This window comes from Leptodactylus fuscus, chromosome 8 (genome assembly GCF_031893055.1).
Source record: "Leptodactylus fuscus isolate aLepFus1 chromosome 8, aLepFus1.hap2, whole genome shotgun sequence".
NCBI classification, from domain to species: domain Eukaryota; kingdom Metazoa; phylum Chordata; class Amphibia; order Anura; family Leptodactylidae; genus Leptodactylus; species Leptodactylus fuscus.
In genome coordinates, this window is record NC_134272.1 from 32,854,043 (window position 1) to 32,873,091 (window position 19,049).

Below are 19,049 nucleotides of genomic sequence, written 5' to 3' on the forward strand. Positions count from 1 at the left end.
ATGGTCAAAATCTATTGACCTTTAGATTGGCACTTTAAATATGCCACTCCAAGGGTGGTCAAGTCAGCAGCCTTGCCGCTGAATTTCCACTCACAGATCACGTCCTCGGCATTCAGGCACATGATGAAATTCATCTTGCTTGGATGTGATTCTCTAAGGTTCCCTTTCTGCTAGGCAGGTGTGACCGAGAGCTGCACTCTGAAAAACAACTCCAAAAATGTAGCATGTCAGACATTTCAAAAAGTGCTATTTGCTTCCTGTCATGACTTTTCCTCTTACAGATTGCCTGTTATGCCCTTCAGTGAATATAAAAAGCATACTGTCTTTGTTTAAAGATCATATACAGAGCAAAAGCCATGAATTCTGAGTGGTCTCGGTTGTAGGTCAATATCTGTTTTTTTTCCTTCATGATTATACAGCAGTTGGAGCGAGAGCTCAAGTTTATCCCTTCTGACAGGGTTTCAGGTTGTAGTATTTTTTTTAAGAGCACAAAGTATTTGCCTGCAGATATTAAAATTTATATCATCTTGTAAAATATCTTAAAATATCAGCAACTATGATAATGTATATATCTAATCCGCTTTCTTTGCTATGCATGTTAAAGATTTAATATTGGGTGTTATATGGGATTTTATTGTGTCCAGGCAAAGGTAGACTGATCTTACAAAGTATATGTAGCTGCTAAACAAAGAATTTGTACCGTAGAGACGCTTTCCAGATGACAATAAAACTTACGGATGTAATAGAAGAACCACATTTATAAGATTTGCATATTTTTATTTCTCCTCCATTGGTGTAAGTTTTCTTGATTTGGCACTTGTGAAGGTAATTGTGAGACTGAAGATTGGAATAAGGTTTTGAAAGGAAGTTTGTCAGGTCCAAAATGACCTCAAAGAAAATAAAACTGCTTAGTAGGGCACTTTAATAGGAGCAGAAACATACCTTCCTGGCCACAAACCGATGAAGCCATGCAGGTCTAATTCTCTTCTTATAGGTGAGGATATTATTCTGCAGATGGAATGGGAGTGGGCCTAATATGCTAGCGTGCTCTAGCTCTTCTCTGGCATTGACACCCCTTTAGTCATGACAGATATCTTGTGCCTCTGTCAGTGTCATGGCTGGTGCAAATGGTACCTGCCCTGGTGCATTTGCAGGATTATTTACATATCTGTAAAAAGATGATTATTTCTGCATTGCTTTATCGGTTTGTGGCCGCAGAGGTTTCTGCTTCCATTAAAAGCATCTACCCATCACTATTATTACCTTTGGAGACATTTGGGACCTTATAAATAAAGGGAGGTGTACCGAGCAAACCGCCTTCAATTACCTTTGGTGATTGATCAAAGGCAATAGATAGTCCACAAAATCTGGATAAGCCAATTGGAGAGATTCAGCAGCAGTAAAGACATCCAACACCCCAATGGGGTGGTAAAATATGAAGAAAGACCTAATAAAGTGCGTGATTGTTTGAAGATCTACGGAGTAGCGCAGTGATCCTTTTCGTCCTTTGGTCTTTCTTCATATTTGGGACTTGATAGACTCCCATTAACCAACAGTGTGCACAGATTTATGTGTAAAAAATAGAGATGAGCAGGGGGCCACACGGTGGCTCAGTGGTTAGCACTGCAGCCTTGCAGTTCTGGAGTCCTGGTGTTCAAATCCCGCCAAGGGCATAAAACCATCTGCAAGGAGTTTGTATGTTCTCCCCGTGTTTGCATGGATTTCCATCCCATATTCCAAAGACATACTGATAGGCAAAAATGTGCATTGTGAGCTCTATGTGGGACTCACAATCTGCTTTTAAAAAAATAATTAAATAAAAAAAATAGAGATGAGCAAACACTATTCGAAACAGCCGTTTCGAATAGCACACTCCCATAGAAATGAATGGAAGTGGCCGGCACGCAGACTTTGCCAGCAATCGGCCACTTAACCCCCCACATGCCTGCTACGTCCATTCATTTCTATTGGAGCGTGCTATTCGAAACGGCTGTTTCGAATAGTTTTTGCTCATCTCTAGAAAAAAAAAAAAAAAAAGAAACAAGCTGATGTTCAGATTTATTAGTTTTTTTTATAAAGGTACACAAATTGTTGCACTTGCACGTCAATGGTGTGGAAAGTGACGTAGCATAAGTGGTAGACCGAAAGATAAACCAAATTTATCAAATATTGTCAACTCAAGATCTTGCATCTTCGTTGGCCCTAGCACTTGCCCGGGTATGTCGTGTGCTGATGCCCTGTCAGCACCCCCTGATCTCGCCACGTGGGGTACCGAGGGGGACATGTTTGACTTCGGCATCCAAGCTCCGATCGGAGCTGTGCCATTCATTACCACAAAGTGTGAGGAGATCTGGATTTGATGCGAATCGAATATTTCCTGAAATTCGGATAGAATCCACTTTGTCAGCTTCAATTCACTCATCTCTAGTCATATTGTATATACTGTACATCTGTAATGGCTATATTAGTGGGCATGATGAGTGGCTTCAGGCCCATGCACATGGGCAATATGGCCCACATATTGCTCGCATTTGCCACATTGAATGTGGTTCAGAGCTTGGAACTTTTACTGATTTATGATGCTAGGGCTCACCCGATCCTCATGCCTGGGGCAGTATCCTGTGTGATGGGCAGTAAAGGGGGTGTTACACTAGGTTTGTGTGAGTGGGCCCAATCTTTCCTAGTTATGCTCCTGCTGCTCTTGTTTTGAGTCACCCGATTATATAACTCTGAATTATTTCTTTCTATTAATCTTGAAGTATTTAGTATGAGCTAGGCCTCAGGAGTTCAGGGCAGGTCATATATTTGATTCTTCCTTCATTCCCCCCATACACTTAAGTAGGGAAGGTAATTACACAAGACAACCCAAAGCTGGTACATTGTATAAAAACGGAAAAAATACCTCAAGTTTCTACATGTATCAGAAACCATTTCTCTGATCCCTCTGCTCTCTACCCTTGACCTTTTCCTGTTCTTTTTTTCCTTTCTTATCTTTCTGTTCTTATGTACTTTGTCATCTTTCTTTTCTTTGCGTTATTTCTCCCTTTTCTCTTAACAAAAAGTAAAACTGCTAAATACTGCTTAATAATAGCCTAGTAATACCCTTTGAGAAGTGCATGTAGAGATTGGACTACTTTCCCTCTGATTACAGATGCATAAATTAGCCAATGACATTATCCCCAAATGGCACAGTCTTTCATGTGATACCTTTTAAGATGTAGTTATGCAGAAAGTGACAACTAGACCTTATAAATAATGAAGTGAGATAATATGACCTGGAAGTCATAAAACAGACACACATCCTCAGTGCTGTAATTTGCACAAAAAGACTATAATCACCGGAGGCTAGCTTTAAGCATTTACCTTAACTGGCGGTCCGCTCATCTCTAGGCATAAATTAGCTTCTTTAAGGGCTTTTTTCCCCCACATTTTCTAGTATGGTGTGAAATTTTAATAATCCATGTGCTCCTATCTAGTTTTCTTTTTTTACGTTTAAAGTTTAAGGTTATTATGGTGTAAAGATGTCACAAGATGACAAGTTTCTGAAGACACCTAACACTGCATGAGAGGGTATAGTTCTGTGCAAAAATAAAAAGTGCTAATAATGAAAAGGTTAAACCACAATAGACTTGAATCCAGTAGTCCTAATATATATATATATATATATATATATATATATATATATATATATATATATATATATATACATATATATAATGTGTGTGTGTGTGTGTAATCTGTATATATAACATATAGAGTTTGTTTGCAACATTGAAACCATAAAATTTTGTCTACAATTTTTTAGGTTGTCAAAAACTGTTTCGTTTTACAGTCCCTGCAAAGTGAATGGGATTGTAGCAAAGCCACACATATGAGAAAAATATGTGCAGCTAAATACTGCGATTTCCAAAAATTTTAGCGGTTTTGGAAATCACAGCATGTCAATTATACCTAAGGAAAATACAGTGGTTTCCCTATGCGTATAATTGAAGCAGAAAGCCCGCAGTATTCAATCCACTTTTCAGGGGCTGTGGAATGCTGCGGCAAAAGGCTAAGGCCCAAAGTTGCAGGAAAGCTGCTTGTCTTGTTGCAGATTTTGCTGCGGTTTTTTGAGTCTAATCTAGGAGTGGCTACAAATGGAATGGGAAATATAAAGGAAGCATTTATAGTTCTCCTTTCTACTCAATCCACTCCTGGCCTTGGCACAAAAAGATGCAGCAAAATCTGCAACAAAAAAAGCTGTGTTTCCGCAATGTGGGGCCTTAGCCTAAAACAGGTTTTCTGGCCTCTCATGCATGTTTAATACTATATACCTGTTCACAGCGCCATAAGTGTGGCAGGGGCTTAAAGATCAAATGCCCTTCAATATAATTATGTTTTATGGTTTGTTTTGTTTTCTGTCACAAGACTTTGACCATAGATGGAACCATTTTATCATGTATGTTCTCTTTTTCATTGAAGAGACACTGCGGTGTATGGTGACTTATTTTCCTTACAAAGAAAATTGTATAAAAAAACATACCAGCCAAACCAGAGACTGGGCTGGGCACAAGTTTAGGGGGTTTCAGTTTCTCACTTAAGAGGCCAGGTGGTAAATGGAGACTTATTTTTCAAGCATTGCTCCATGAGAAGATACTTAGGACTTTGGAACTGTCTATAGATAAGTGTTTTGAAGTTCTAAGTATCTTCTCACGGAGCATTGCTTGAACAATAAGTCTCTATTTACCACCTGGCCTCTTCAGTAAGAAGCTGTACCCCCTAAACTTGTGTCCAGCCATCTGTTAGCCTTACTTGGTACTAAAGAGTGGCAAGACCCTCCAAACGGCTGTCTACAGAGGGGTGTCACAAAAATTGCTGCTATGTGTTAATTTGCATATGCATGGTACACGGACCATATTCCGCAGTCCAGTCAATGTTTTGCTATTCATACTCATTATAAGACAGCCTAGTTTAGAAAGAGACTTTGATTCTACTCCTAGTATCCCGACTCTTTATTGAAGTAGCCTGCTGATAGCGGTAATTTATTGTCTCTGTAATGACAATGAAGTACAGAGAAGGTAACGATTCTATTTATATATGTGATTAATTAGACTAAACAAGGGGCAAGAAATGAAAAGCTGACAAGTGAATGGCTAATTCATTAGTCCCAGGTATGTTTTTCAGCCACTGCTGGAAGCTTTCAAAGTCACCGCTATAAATGTACTTTTCTAATTTTCTTATCAGAAACACTAACTAATATTGCATTAGGCTCCTGCTAATAGCCAGCTCCGTCCATTGACTTTTCTTTAAGGCTTTGTTTAGCGGGTACAAAAGTGTAACAGGGGACTGGTTTGTCTTCAGCATATAGTTTTTTCCCCAGCATTAACAGCTTTTGTGTTTCAATCTCTCCAGTGAATTAAATTACAGTGAAGCATTAAAGCAGCTCTGGATCTAAATATAGACACAAATCTTTATCATGGTAGAGCTGGGAAGCACATTTTCACTCTTGTTGGACGCTTGTCAAAATAGGTTCCTGGAACAATAAGAGTTTGTTGGCTGATCTCTTGAGTGCTGTATCTGTCCTGTGTTAGAGCAGCTGGATTTTTCACACATGGTGTACAAGTTAAATTACGTATTGGTAAAGGACATGTAAGTTGAATTTCCCATTTTTTTAATTTATAGGTTTGGAAAAAAGAATAAAGATGATAAAGGAGGAAAAATGGATCAAAAAGGTAACCAAAGACCTGGTACAGTGAAAGAGGAGGAGCAAGAAGTCGAGAAAATGAAAGAGGAACGAGAAAGGTAGGAATGAAAAAATTATACCATAGGTGAGGTGGTCCAAGTAGAAAGCTTTGACGTAATATGGCTTCTTAGGAAAGCCTATGGCATCTTGGGTACACTACATTCATGTGTGCTGTCAGTTCTTCTGCTCTGTCACATGACGAGAAGAAAGGAAAAAATGGACAGAAACATATCCTGACACTAATGGAACCCAAGAGACTCCCCTGACTATAATGGATTTTGTTGGGTGTCCATATTTTTAACAAAATCACCAGACATAAAAGTTGAGGTTTTTTTGTCTGGCGCTTTGACAGGCACTGCGATGAAGACTCCAATGCAGATGTGACCTTAGTCTTACGTTACAATTCGAAAACAAGATGGGGCTACAGAAAACAATATACTAGTGCTTTGTAAGAGGGCATTCACGCTACCGCCACTGTCCGCCCCGGGGTTTCCATCCTAAACCCCAGGGAAACTGAACAGAGGACGGCTTGCCGGCAGTTAGTTTTAAGACCCATTCATTTGAATAAGTTTTTAACCCCTTAGCGACCCTTGACGTAACTGTACGTCATGGGTCGCATGGGGATGTATGGAGCGAGCTCACACGCTGAGCTCGCTCCATACACGGCAGATGCCGGCTGTATAATACAGCCAGGACCTGCCAATAACAGCAGCGGTCGGTGCCCGAGCCGATCGCTGCTGTTAACCCTTTACACACTGCGGTCAAACGCGACCGCAGCGTGTAAACAGCGCAGGCGGCATGGGCGCCGCCATGTTTCCCCGATCGCCGCCCTCCTGAACGTCACATGAGGGCGGTGATCGGTTGCTATGACAGCCGGAAGCCTATTGAAGGCTTCCAGGCTTGTCTCTGCACAAGATCTATTAGACGATGCCAGAGGCATCGTCTAATAGAAGTGCTGGGATTCTGCTATTCACTGCAATACTGTAGTATTGCAGTGAATAGTATGAGCGATCAGACCCCCTAGGTTTCAAGGTACCTAAGGGGTCTGATCATAAATGTAACAGAAGAAAAAAAAAAGTTTTTAAAAGTATTAAAAAAATAAAAAAAATATAAAAGTTCAAATCACCCCCCTTTCCCTAGATTAGCTGTAAAAGTAATTAAAGAACATTAAACATAAACATATTAGGTATCCCCGCGCTCCAAAATGCCCGAACTATTAGAATATTAAAACATTTATCCCGTACTGCGAACGGCGTAGCGGCAAAAAAAATAAAAACAGCCAAAAAGCGTTTTTTTCAACACTTTGCCTCCTATAAAAAATTGAATAAAAAGTGATCAAACCATCAGATCTTTCCCCAAATGGTATCAATAGAAACGTCATCTTGTCCCGCATAAAAAGACACCACAACCAGCTCCATACATGGAAATATGAAAAAGTTACAGGTGTTAGAACATGATGACACAATTTTTTTTTTCTATTTTGCAAAGTTTATCATTTTTTTAAAAGTATCAAAACATTTCAAATACTATATAAATTTGGTATCACCGCGTTCGTACTGACACGTAGAACACAGGTAACATGTCATTTGTACCAAACAGTGAACGCTGTAAAAATTAAACCCGTAAGAAAATGGCGCAAATGCATTTTTTCTCCAATTGCACCTCATTCTGAATTTTTTTCCAGCTTCCCAGTACGTTGCACAGCATATTGAATGATGCCATTACAAAGTACAATTTGTCCCGCAAACAATAAGCCATCATGTGACTCTGTGAACTGAAAAATGAAAAAGTTATGGCTCTTGAAATGTGAGGAGGGAAAAACGAAAATGCGAAACCAAAAAATGGCCTGGTCCTTAAGGGGTTAAAGCTAACAGCTGGTGTCTGTATGCAGCCTCTCCACCTGGAAACCATTTTTTTGCACGGACACAGTTGTACATGTAGGACTTTGTGTCCTTGCAAAAAAAAAAAAAATGGTTTCCAGGTGGAGAGGCTGCTGGCGGACAGCGGCGGTTACCTTTAATAACCCATTCAAATGAATGGGTTTTAAGGCTGACCACTGGTAAGCCGTCCCCTGTCCAGTTTCCCCAGTGTTTAAGATGGAAACCTGGGGCGGACAGCGGCAGTAGTGTGAACGCCCCCTAGGACTAAAGAATAAAAAGGAATTTTTCTGATTATGAAAAGATGGACGCTAGGCCGTTTATACACCCACATTGCCTGTTAGAAGACACCACACCTCTTTTGTCCTTCTACACCCGAGGTGCAGAGGGATTATAGAAAAGTCGATCCAAAAGAAAATATACATATTTGGTGTCAATGTCATTGTAATATCCTGTACAAGAAAGGTATCATCTGTACTGCATGGCGTGCAGCATTAAAAAAATGTTTCCCATTCCAAAGGCAAATAACATTTTTTAATAAATAACTAAAAGTTAATCCATAAAGTATACCTACCCCAGAGTGGTAGCAATGATTAACACGTGCATAAAAACAAGCTCTCGTACAGTGGAAAAATGGATATATTAATAGAAAACACAGTTATTGGCAAATCCCATCACTTTGGCAGTGTAAGCTAATTATCTAATGTCTATGGTTCTCATTCCCAAGAGAAACATAAATTTGGCAGATTTGATTTTTCAAGTCCCTCTTTTTTTTCCATAATACAATAAAGTCCCTGGCAGCTGTTCTATGTACCACATTCATACATCCTATATATTTTTCCTGCTTCATTCTGTATAGTAATCTGACTACTGTACCATAGCTTTAATGCATAGACTGGAAGCAGGTTAGATGTGACAGCATTCGAATTATAGGACCAGGCTGTCTTGGTAATAAAACAATCCAAAAAGGAGGGAGGCCACAATGACTAAAGATTGTGGGAAAGAAAATGTAAAAGCATAATTAACATGTATGGATGGGAAAGTGGTGGATTGGTCCATTAAGGGTAAGTTCACATGGCAGAAAGTTAAGAGGATCACTTTTCTCCGCTAGCTTTTCTGTGCGGCTAGTCAAAACGGGATGCCGATGCAGTGCATCAGCATTCCATCGGGGCCTCCCGCTCCTGTTTAGGCCCAGATGAATGGGCCTAAGCAGGAAGGTGTCTCGAGCCGTGGAATCCACATGAACATAGGACATGTCACATTTTTTTCCCACTAGCTGAAAAAAATCGTTAGCGGAAAAAAACTGTGAGTGACTCCCATTGAAATGAATGGGAGGCGTTTTTGCAGGCGGACTTTGAGGCGGATTCTGCATCAAAATCCGCCTGCAAAAACCTCTGTGTGAACATACCCTAAATGGGGCTAATTCTCAAGTGGATCCTCTGGCACATCCATGGTATATCCACAACAAAAATATATTGTTGCATATACTCCTGTAAATACATATAAGATTTATCTATGGCAAATCCTCAACATGTGAAATAAAAGTGTTCATATGCTTTCGATAGGTATTTGGCAAACAACTGTTTATCTTAACTTCCCATAGACATGCATAAATACGCTAGGTTCACACTAACATTCGGGATTCCATTCTTCTTCAAAAATGGAAACCCTATCCACTTAAAAACCAATTACCTGCGGACACCTGCAGACTCCATAGACTATAATGGGAGCCACCGGTTTCGCCTGAAACCGCCAGAGACAAAAGTCTTGCTTGCAGGACTTTTTCTCTCTGCCTATTTTAAGTGGAATGTCTAGATTGTGCACATATTTTGTTTTTGTTTGTCTTTTTGTTTGTTATTTTTTTGGGGGGGGAGGGTTAAAGGGGAGAGGAAAATAAGCTACTGCCAGACATCGCTCAGCGCGGCTTATCTCCTGGAGGACCAAAAGATGATAAAATTCTGCATGCCCAGTCTGTCTCATTCTCGACATCATCTTTTGGCGGAAAGTAGCAGAACTCCAAAAGAAATAAGAAATTAGGCCGGTTCTGCAGATTTTGCTCTTATGTGTATGGGGGCCTTGTCTTATCTTGGCCTCCAGTACCCAATCCACATTGCATGCTGATCATTATTCTACTGTTTAACCTTTTGCTACTGTTAAAATTGGTATTGAGCATTCAAACATATACAGCACAAATAGAAAAGCATTCCTGTTAAAGTTTACTCCTAAAGGAATTGCGTGAGACTCCTGGATTTGATTCACATTCTCAGGTTTTCAAGAATATCAGCAGTACACAAAAGGCCAAGTTGCAAATAAAAACTAATGATCAAGTCGAGTCATTGATTTTTAAACAGGCAGAGATGGCAGAGTGGATTGGCCACACTCTTAAAGACTGTATTTCTGCATCAAGTTAATAACAAAATCAATAATGTCATTTTCGTTAGAATGCACAAAAGAAATGTAAAATGCATTGGGTATAACACTTAATAACCTGTAGCTGTACTTGTTTTGAGCTATAAATTTACTAACTATTCCTATATTTTTGGCCTAGTGGATTTAATAGCATAAACTCTAGAATTCACAAATCAAAAGTTAAAATATATATATGCCACATGAATCACTGCCAGCCTTAAAGGGAGTGCATAGTATAATTCCAAATGGCTCTATGGGTTGTAAAACAGGCATCCACTTATATTTGCATGCAGCCGAAATCTTTCTGAACAGATTGAATAGCCGCCTTAGTATAAATTAAACAGTAAATCACATTTCACAGTTTGAGCTACAGACCTATAGTTTAGACATAAAACTCTTGGTGCTTTGTTGCAATAACAAAATATTATTCCATGACAAGTTATAGGTAAAATATTGAAAATGTTTTGATTTTCTTTTTACACCAGACTTGGACATATTCATATGCAGCTATGTAATGATGCTGAACATGCTGTAATATAAGCTAAGGGAGTTGTATTCACTTGTGTTGTGAGAAATCTGAATGTAATAGAACAAAGAAGCAAAAAAAAATAATAAAAAATGAAAGTGCAGTAATTTGTGTTGATACGTGGTTTGGGTCATTTCATCTGGTACCTTAAAGCAGCTGCATTTCCTGGGTGTGCACAGTGACCAGGAGATCAGCAAGACATCAAGTAGCATCACAATTTTTCATCCTCACCTTAGTAGTGATTTCAGTTGCAGTTTTTGATTCAGTTGTTTAAACCAAAGCCAGAATTGGATATTTATCGCTGCTATTTATGCATTGCATTTTGACACCCGACATTGCATATAGTATATGCACTAGTAAGCTCTTTGACAACATTGCTGGATGGTTGACTTGCAAATATGCCAAGTACCAGCAATATATTACAAGACTATTGTCATTTTTGTAATTTGGCTTTACTTAGTTTAAGTATTTTACTTTTCCTTTCTATATCATTTTGTGTGTAAGGGGATTTAGAGGCTTCTGTTACTTACTTTTCCTCTCCTCACCCCTCACATTGGTGAATTTTCCCTTGAAATTGGCATTTATTTACAACTAAACATATTTTCTAATTTCATATTACTTAAGTGTCACAAGTCTCTTACTCTGCCAAACTAGTTTCCCTCGCTTTGCTGAAGAGATCCAACAGATCGAAACAGTGCTGTCCACAGCTGGGAATCTGTTCCTTTTGGAATAAAAATATGCAAATCTATTCTCCAGGATGTAATTAGGAGAACAGTGCCTCTGTATGCTGCCCTCTAGGGGCAGCCACCTTAACATCATGCATGACTCAGTTAATAAGCCTACTGACATGATGCGGGGTTTATTGCCAAATTAGTATTTCTATTCCAAAAGGAACAGATTCCCAGCTATGGACAGCGCTGTTTTGGTCTTTTGGACCTCGTCAGCATAGCGCAGGGATACTCATTTGGCAGAGTGAGAGACTATAGACCAGGGTCAGGGGATAATCATACACATTAGGGAGAGTGTGTGCCAACATAAGCATACGGAGACTTACAAGTCATTCCTGCTCCACTAGGGATTCTGGGTAAAAAATATGCAAATCTATTCTCCAGGATGCAATTAGGAGAACAGTGCCTCTGTATGCTGCCCTCTAGGGGCAGCCCCCTTAACACCATGAATGACTCACTTAAAGGGGTATTCCCACGTCGCATACTCACCAGTATTCGTTGCTGTAAAATCTTCTGTCTTCCTGCTTTGTTGCCTCATTGGTGGGCGGGGTTACATATGCGTGCACGCTCATAGATAGTGAGACCAGCAGCGGCAGAAGCGATGCTGTTATTCCGCTCCTCCCCCCCCCCGGAATAGCAGCACCGCTCCTGCCGCTGCTGGCTTCATGCAGGGCAGGAGCATAGCGATGTTGCTGGCATCTGTGCCGGCGTCTAACCGTCCCCGGCATCCGCCTCTCTATTACAGCGGATGCCGGGTCTGTATTGGCGGCCCCTTCCCCCCAAAGGGTAAACTACCCCCCCCCTCCAGGCTCGCTCCCGTGCACTTAGCCCCTCCTCCCTCCCCCCTCAGAGCAGCAGATACATCACTTGACTTATGACCAGATAAGTCAAGGGATGTTTAAAAAAAAAATGAATAAAGTAAGATAGTGGACAAACAAAGCAGTTTTGCTGAAGCAGTGTATTTAGGAAAAGTCTTACATTCACATTAACAAGCAGTATAGATAGGATCCTTGTGATGGGACAACCCCTTTAATAAGCCTACTGACATGATGTGGGGTTTATTGCCAAATTAGTATTTCTATTCCAAAAGGAACAGATTCCCAGCTATGGTCAGCGCTGTCTCGGTCTTTTGGACCTCGTCAGCATAGCGCAGGGATGCTAATTTGGCAGAGTGAGAGACTATAGACCAGGGTCAGGGGATAATCCTTTTGGAATAGAAATACTAGTTTGGCTAAACCTCGCATCATACCATTAAGGATTGTTGAAAAAGGCGTTCATGATGTTTAAGGGGGCTGCCCCTAGAGGGCAGCAAGCAGAGGCACTGTTTTTCCTATTCATATCTTGGAAAACAGATTTGCATATTTTTAACACATTATTGTCATATTTCAATGATGTATATACTCATGGGCTCCTAACCATAACCAAATGACTGAGCTATTGTTTGAAATAAAAATGGTTTTCTTATTAAGAAGTGTTTTTAGCAAAATGATTTAATCTTGACCAGTAATGGAACCTCAGTAGACTGTAGGCATTGATACCTATGAAGAAGGCAATGCCGAAAGTCACATAGGCCTCTAAAATGTTTGCCCACTGTTTATTATTATTTTTTAACTAGAGATTCACTTACATTCATGAGTGACAATCTTCTTTTCATAATATACAGCTGGTTTCTAGAGGTCTGGCATTACTAACACTCTCCACTATATTCTCCTTAAGCAGTTATAAACAACATATCTAAATAAATGTAAATAGCTATACCACATCTGGTAGGAGTGTGACATTCTTAGGCCATTCTGGGACACTGTGTTGGCCCTGTATGATAAGCCGTGTGGTCGCACCATCGCAGCAACTCTCCAACTGGCCCTTCTTTCAATCATCCCTGGCAGGATTTCTGTGGTAAAGAAGGATCTCCTATGACACTTCCTCACAGCTGTCAGACCCGTCATTCCCAGGCACTAGTGGAGCGCTATTGCACCCTCCGCTGTTGAATTTCTACAGGAGCTTCTCCTGTTAAGGAAAATGGAGGCCCTGGTGGCGGAGGATTCCCCCAATCCCTCCAAATTTGACGTTCTCTGACGGCCTTGGGTGGTTCAGGAATTATCCAAGTTCTCATCTTTTTTTTTCTCCTGAACTGGAGGTACTCTCCTATTTCCTATTTTCTTTCCTCTTCGGAGGTTGCTGGTCGCTTTACCGTCCCCCCGATGTTTTCCCTTTTTCCTTCTCCTCCCCTACATGCGTCTTCCTGGTCTCTGTTCCCATTGTGCATATATATATATATATATATATATATATATATATATATATATATATATATATATATATATATATATATATATTAGTAGGACAAGTTTAGAAAGAAGCAGACGGCTTAATGACACCAGAAGATAAGGAATAAAATGACATGGTTTTTTGGCAATAGTTCCCAAAACATTCAGCACCAAACTGCTGCCCACCAGAGGGTCCGGCACTAAATCACTTTCCAATAAAGACTATGGTAGTACAGTATTAGTCACCTTTGAACTATGGCTATTTTGTCAGTTTTGACTTTGGTTTCTAAATCACCATCTGATCCACCGACTATAACATTTGGCAGCATAGTGATTTTGTGACTTGCTGTGCCCTTGGTTGCACCCTTGATCGTGAAAGCACTAGCAGTTCTGGTGTGATGAAGACATGGCAGTATATCTGATCTGTGAAGCCATTATAAGAAAAGTGAAGACATGACAATTTTGTGTAGTATGAGATGTATACTTGTGTGCCGAGTTGAACTTGCTGGCTGTTAATAAGGAGAAATGAACATTTGTTTACCAGAAAGCCGTGTGTGTGACATACCAAATTCAGAATTCTGACAGAAAATGTCTTGTGCCCACATTCTTGAGCGGTACATCGTGACAGGTTCAGCTGTTCAATCCATCATATTGTAAAACATGGAGATTCAGTTTTCACTTTTCAGATTCTCACATTGGTTCAGTACTTGGCAGTTAACAGGAACATGTTCTCCACTTTAAAAAAGACGGTCTTATTTATTAATAGTAGTCTGACACACGGACAAGTCTGTACCATCTGTCGAGGGAAGAGGACTTGAAAGTCATTACAAAGAATGTGCTATATGCATTACTTAACATGATTTCTATTTCAACATTTAACTTATATATTTATATTAAATAAATGATATGGAGACATCGAAAGTCAGGAAGCATTGCTATCTATGTACTGATACATACCACTTATCAGATTCTAGCATTTCCAATTTCACTTTTTGATGATTGATTTTTATTTTATTTATTTTTTACTCTAAACACGTAGACTTAGTAAGAGCATTCTTCAATATCCTAGAGGTTATTTCTAGTATGCTGGTTTACTGTCATTGTAGGGCCTATGGATCCTTGAGGCAGCCACTTTTAGACAAAATCCCTATTGCAGAGTTGTGTAGGCTGCCTCTATGCTATGTGTACCCTTTATAGAAGCCTCTCAGTAACCTGACATGACTCCGTAAGGACTTTACGTTTTCTTTGCTGAAAAGTCAGCCTCCAAAGGGAACCTGCAGGCGCCACCATGCTGCTGGAGGGAGGAGGAAGCGGGTGCGACTGCTCTCTCAAGGCCGATCCTGAAAATAGGAACTGCGGCCGGCCGCTGGCAGAAGCGCTTCTGCCGGGGATTCCCCTCAATGCTCTTGCTGGGGATTCTGTAAAGGCTCCCTGGCCGGCAGTGCTTTTCTTTTGCCGGCTGCTCTATGCAGCCTGCAAAAGAAATGACAATTTTTGCAGTGCATTGCAATACATTAGCATTGCAATGCATTGCATTAGTGATCAGACCCCTAGGGGGTCTAATAAATGCAAAAAAAAAAATAATAATAAAAAAAGTAAAAAAAAAAAAAAAAAAAGTATTAAAAATTAAAATCCTCCTCCTTTCCCTAGAACACATATAAAACTAATACTGTTAATACTGTGAAAGACATACATATTAGGTATCCCTGTGTCCGAAAACGCCTGCTCTACAGATCTATAAATATATTTTTCCTGTACAGTAAATGACGTAGCGGGAAAAAAAGTTTTCTAACTGCCCCTTCCCCAAGACTGTTTCCCCCTCTCCCCCCCCCCCCCCACTTGTAATTCAGCCTGACTACAGCCAGGCTAAATATAGGGTATCTGCAGTGCTCCTATTCCGTCGTGAAGGGGTTAATAGGAGCACTGCAGATACCCTATATACAGCCAGGCTGAATTCCAAGTGAGGGAAGAAAAAACCCAGTCCTCAAGCTCAGCGAAGGGGCAGACAGACAACCAAAACACCCCCCTCCCCTTTCCCAGCGTCTACTGCACCCAAAAACTCCAGCCATTTTAATTTTTGAAATTTTCCTGTAGCTGCTGCATTTCCCCCCTCGGCTTATACTCAAGTCAATAAGTTTTCCCGGTTTTTTGTGGTAAAATTAGGGGTCTTGGCTTATATTCGGGTTGGCTTATACTCGAGTATATACGGTACTCTGCAAAAGGAATAAGCTTGTCTCCTTTCAGCAAAGATAGCCATGTGTGTCAAAACTTGCTTTTTCTCCTTATGCCATTGCTGAAAGCTGCTCTTAGGGATGCAATGCAATGTAAAGAAAGGAAGAAGAACATTAAAGCTCTGGAAATTTAAGATCTAGAGCATTTAACTTGTGACCTGCACAAGGCAGCACAAGTCAATAGGTGGGAAATGAAGTTGCCAAAACAAAGATGGCCTATGGTTTTCCTTAATGAGAGGTCACGGTGTAAAAATTGAGACCACTAGCCAAAGAGAGCAATTACTAGAGGTTTTATGATTTCTCCTTGCTTAGTTATTCTTCAGACTTTAAAGGGCAAAGCGGCTGAGTACACAACTCAAATTCATTATCCAACAAGCCATTAGTGCTGGAGATCCCTACTGAATGGCCGTGTCTATAATGGAACCTAAACCTTATGAAACATTATTGGTAATTGGTTTTCATTAACCTTTTGGCTGCATGTAACTAGAGCGATGCAGACTCCATCTTCAAAAGATGATTAATATTCTTGAAGTTAAGATACAGACATAATTTGTGCAAACTGTAGGTTGTAATGCTCTGGTCATGGGGAATAAAAAGTAAAAGGTTACTAGATTCGATCTTTTTTATTCTTTTATTTACACTTTGCAAAGATCTGAGCAACAAATAGAAGACAAAAGACCTGAAAAAAAAAAACGTACCGACCATGCATGCTAAGCAGATACCGATGACAATATTTCTATTGTACCAAGTAACTATTTCTGCAAGATCACAGGCCATGAAAAGAAACCAATCCAGGTGAAAATCAGGAGATAATTTCTTTCATGGACAGATAAAACAAACTCTGTTAAAAAAAAAAAAATCTTGCTTGTTCTCAGATAAAAAGAGACCTTTGTATTTCTAACATTCTTTAACAAAGGAAAAGAGAAACCTCAAAAGACAAAAAAAATCTTCCACATACCCCCTTCCCCCACTCTCTCTAACAAACGTCAATGTTAAAAGACATCTCTGTAAATTGCAGGAGATGGAAATTGTCTGTATCTATATATGCTACCTGCCCGTCTGTTACTATAGTAATAATGCCAGTCTCCAAAGCCATATTAAGCCCCAGCACTGCCATCTCTACCTGTTGCTAAGAAATATGCCAAACATATGTGGCCATGCCTATTATACAGCGCGGACCATAAATCATATATTCCATAGGAACTTCTGATGAATTAGTAACAAATAATTACAGTGGGGATTAATTTTCAGAAATATATCTTTAAAGGGAGTCTATCATTGCCAAAACTCAGTTTTCACTAAACACGCATTGGAATAGCCTTTAAAAAGGCTACTCTACTTCTAGCTCGCCTTCTTGGATTCTCCCCCGACGTTTCTTTTAAAACCACTTTTCTTTATTAAGAAAATGAGCATCGTGGAGTAGCATGGGCATTGTATCCGAGCACTCCCTGTGCCGTGCATGAACACCGTCCCTTGGATGCTTGTGCTCCATCCCTCCTTCTCTTTCCCTGAACTTGGGCCAAGCACTGCCATCTGACGCTGCGCTGTTCTAGCAAACGACTCTCTCAATCTTGGTCTGGGCAGAGCCGACTGCGCGTGTTCAAGCAGCCATTTTGGTGTGGTCAACTGCACGAGTTGACCACACCAAATGGCCGCTCAGGATTGAGAGAGCCGATTGATAGAACAGCATAGCGTCAACGGGTTTTGGAATGCCGACTTTGTGCCAGGCCTCACCGACCTACATTGATACCTCTCCTCAGTGCAGCAATCCCTGAAGAATGGGCTGCCATTCCCCAAGAAACCTTCCAGCACTTGACTGAACGTATGCCTGCAAGAGTGGAAGCTGTCATCAAGGCTAAGGGTGGGCCAACACCATAATAAATTCCAGCATACCGATGACTTACGAACTTGTAAGTCATTTTCAGCCATGTGTCCGGATACTTTTGATCACATAGTTTATATTTACGAAAACACCAGCGGTTTCCCCATAGATATAATTGTAGCAGAAAGTCTGCGGAGGAAAACTGTGCAAACTTTCAGTTTAAAGCAGTACGGGAAGAACTGTGATGCGTTGCCACCACGGTTTTTCCCGCAGCGCTTTATAGCTGTGGGTCATCCTGTGGGGCCTTAGCCTTAGATAGATTAACAGTTTAACAACTGATCAGCTATTGAACCATATTAACAATCATTCTACCAATGTAGCAATACACTGTTTCATCTCTATTAGCTATTGCCATTGAAAGACCCCGGTCTTTCTGATTTTGGTTGATTGTTCATTGTTGCATGTTACATATGGTAGCTGTTTATGTGAATAAGTTGGTGTTTTTATTGTACTGATTATTATAGTAGGGATACCAAGTATGTTATTTGTTCTAATACCATAAAACGTTACCTTTTGTATGTCTTTGATTCCATAAAATTTGTCAGGCACCATAAGATGACGTATGCAAGGTAATATTCTCACCCAGAAGCATTGCTTTTAGTGAATATGTCCACACATATGGCACCTGATGGAGGCTGTATGGATCTGTACTTAGCAGCCATACAGTATATCCTAACAACTCTGATGTATTGGCTCCATGAACAATTAGGATTTGTGTTTTGCATGAGCCCTAAGCAGCTTTCCTTTTTACTTTGAAATGGGGACCTCCACATCCATTCTGTGTCACAAATAGGGAACAAACTTCCACCAAATCATTGTGCATATGTGCCCTTGGATGTGGAAAGTAATGGTGGTTTATTTCAATTTCTTCTGTGCATGCGATCATACCTGCCAGCTTGGTTTGAACAAACATTGATAAAAGCAGGAAATTATATTTATTTTTAGTTTTGTCATCTTTTCAATTTTTACAATTCAAACCATATTTATTTACTGCGTTTTTCCAATATTCCTTTCCTTGGCTCTGTACTAAAGGTCTATATTAACAAAACATGTAAAATGCATTTTTGGTTAGCATCTGCATGAGATGAGTTTGTGTGCTCCAGAAATGGAAATGGAGTATGTTTTTAGCTTACATTTATACACCGCTGCCAAATACTTGGGCATTACCCCCATAGACAGAGTGTGGAAAGACTTGAGTTTGTCTGAGGTTTCATCAGCTCATCGAGACTAGTGAGATTGTTAAAACCTGAAACTGGAAAGAAAAAGTCCAAACAGAGCTGAATTCACGAGTTTGGAAGTTCGGGCCAGATGCTGACTTAATACTCAATTAGAATCAGATACATCCATTAGCACAATGCACTGAGGACCTAATATCCTACATCCTCATTAACTCTTAATTCTTGTTTT

At 40.1% G+C, this 19,049-nt stretch overlaps 1 protein-coding gene across 1 annotated transcript in view; it reads left to right on the plus strand.

Annotated features, from left to right (window-relative positions):
• PARD3B (par-3 family cell polarity regulator beta) overlaps positions 1-19,049 on the plus strand; it is a 799,946-nt gene that overhangs the window by 440,943 nt on the left and 339,954 nt on the right. Inside the window, exon 19 of the mRNA XM_075284374.1 lies at positions 5,662-5,781. Within this exon, the coding sequence (XP_075140475.1) occupies positions 5,662-5,781 (120 nt within the window). The remainder of the gene's footprint in view (positions 1-5,661; positions 5,782-19,049) is intronic.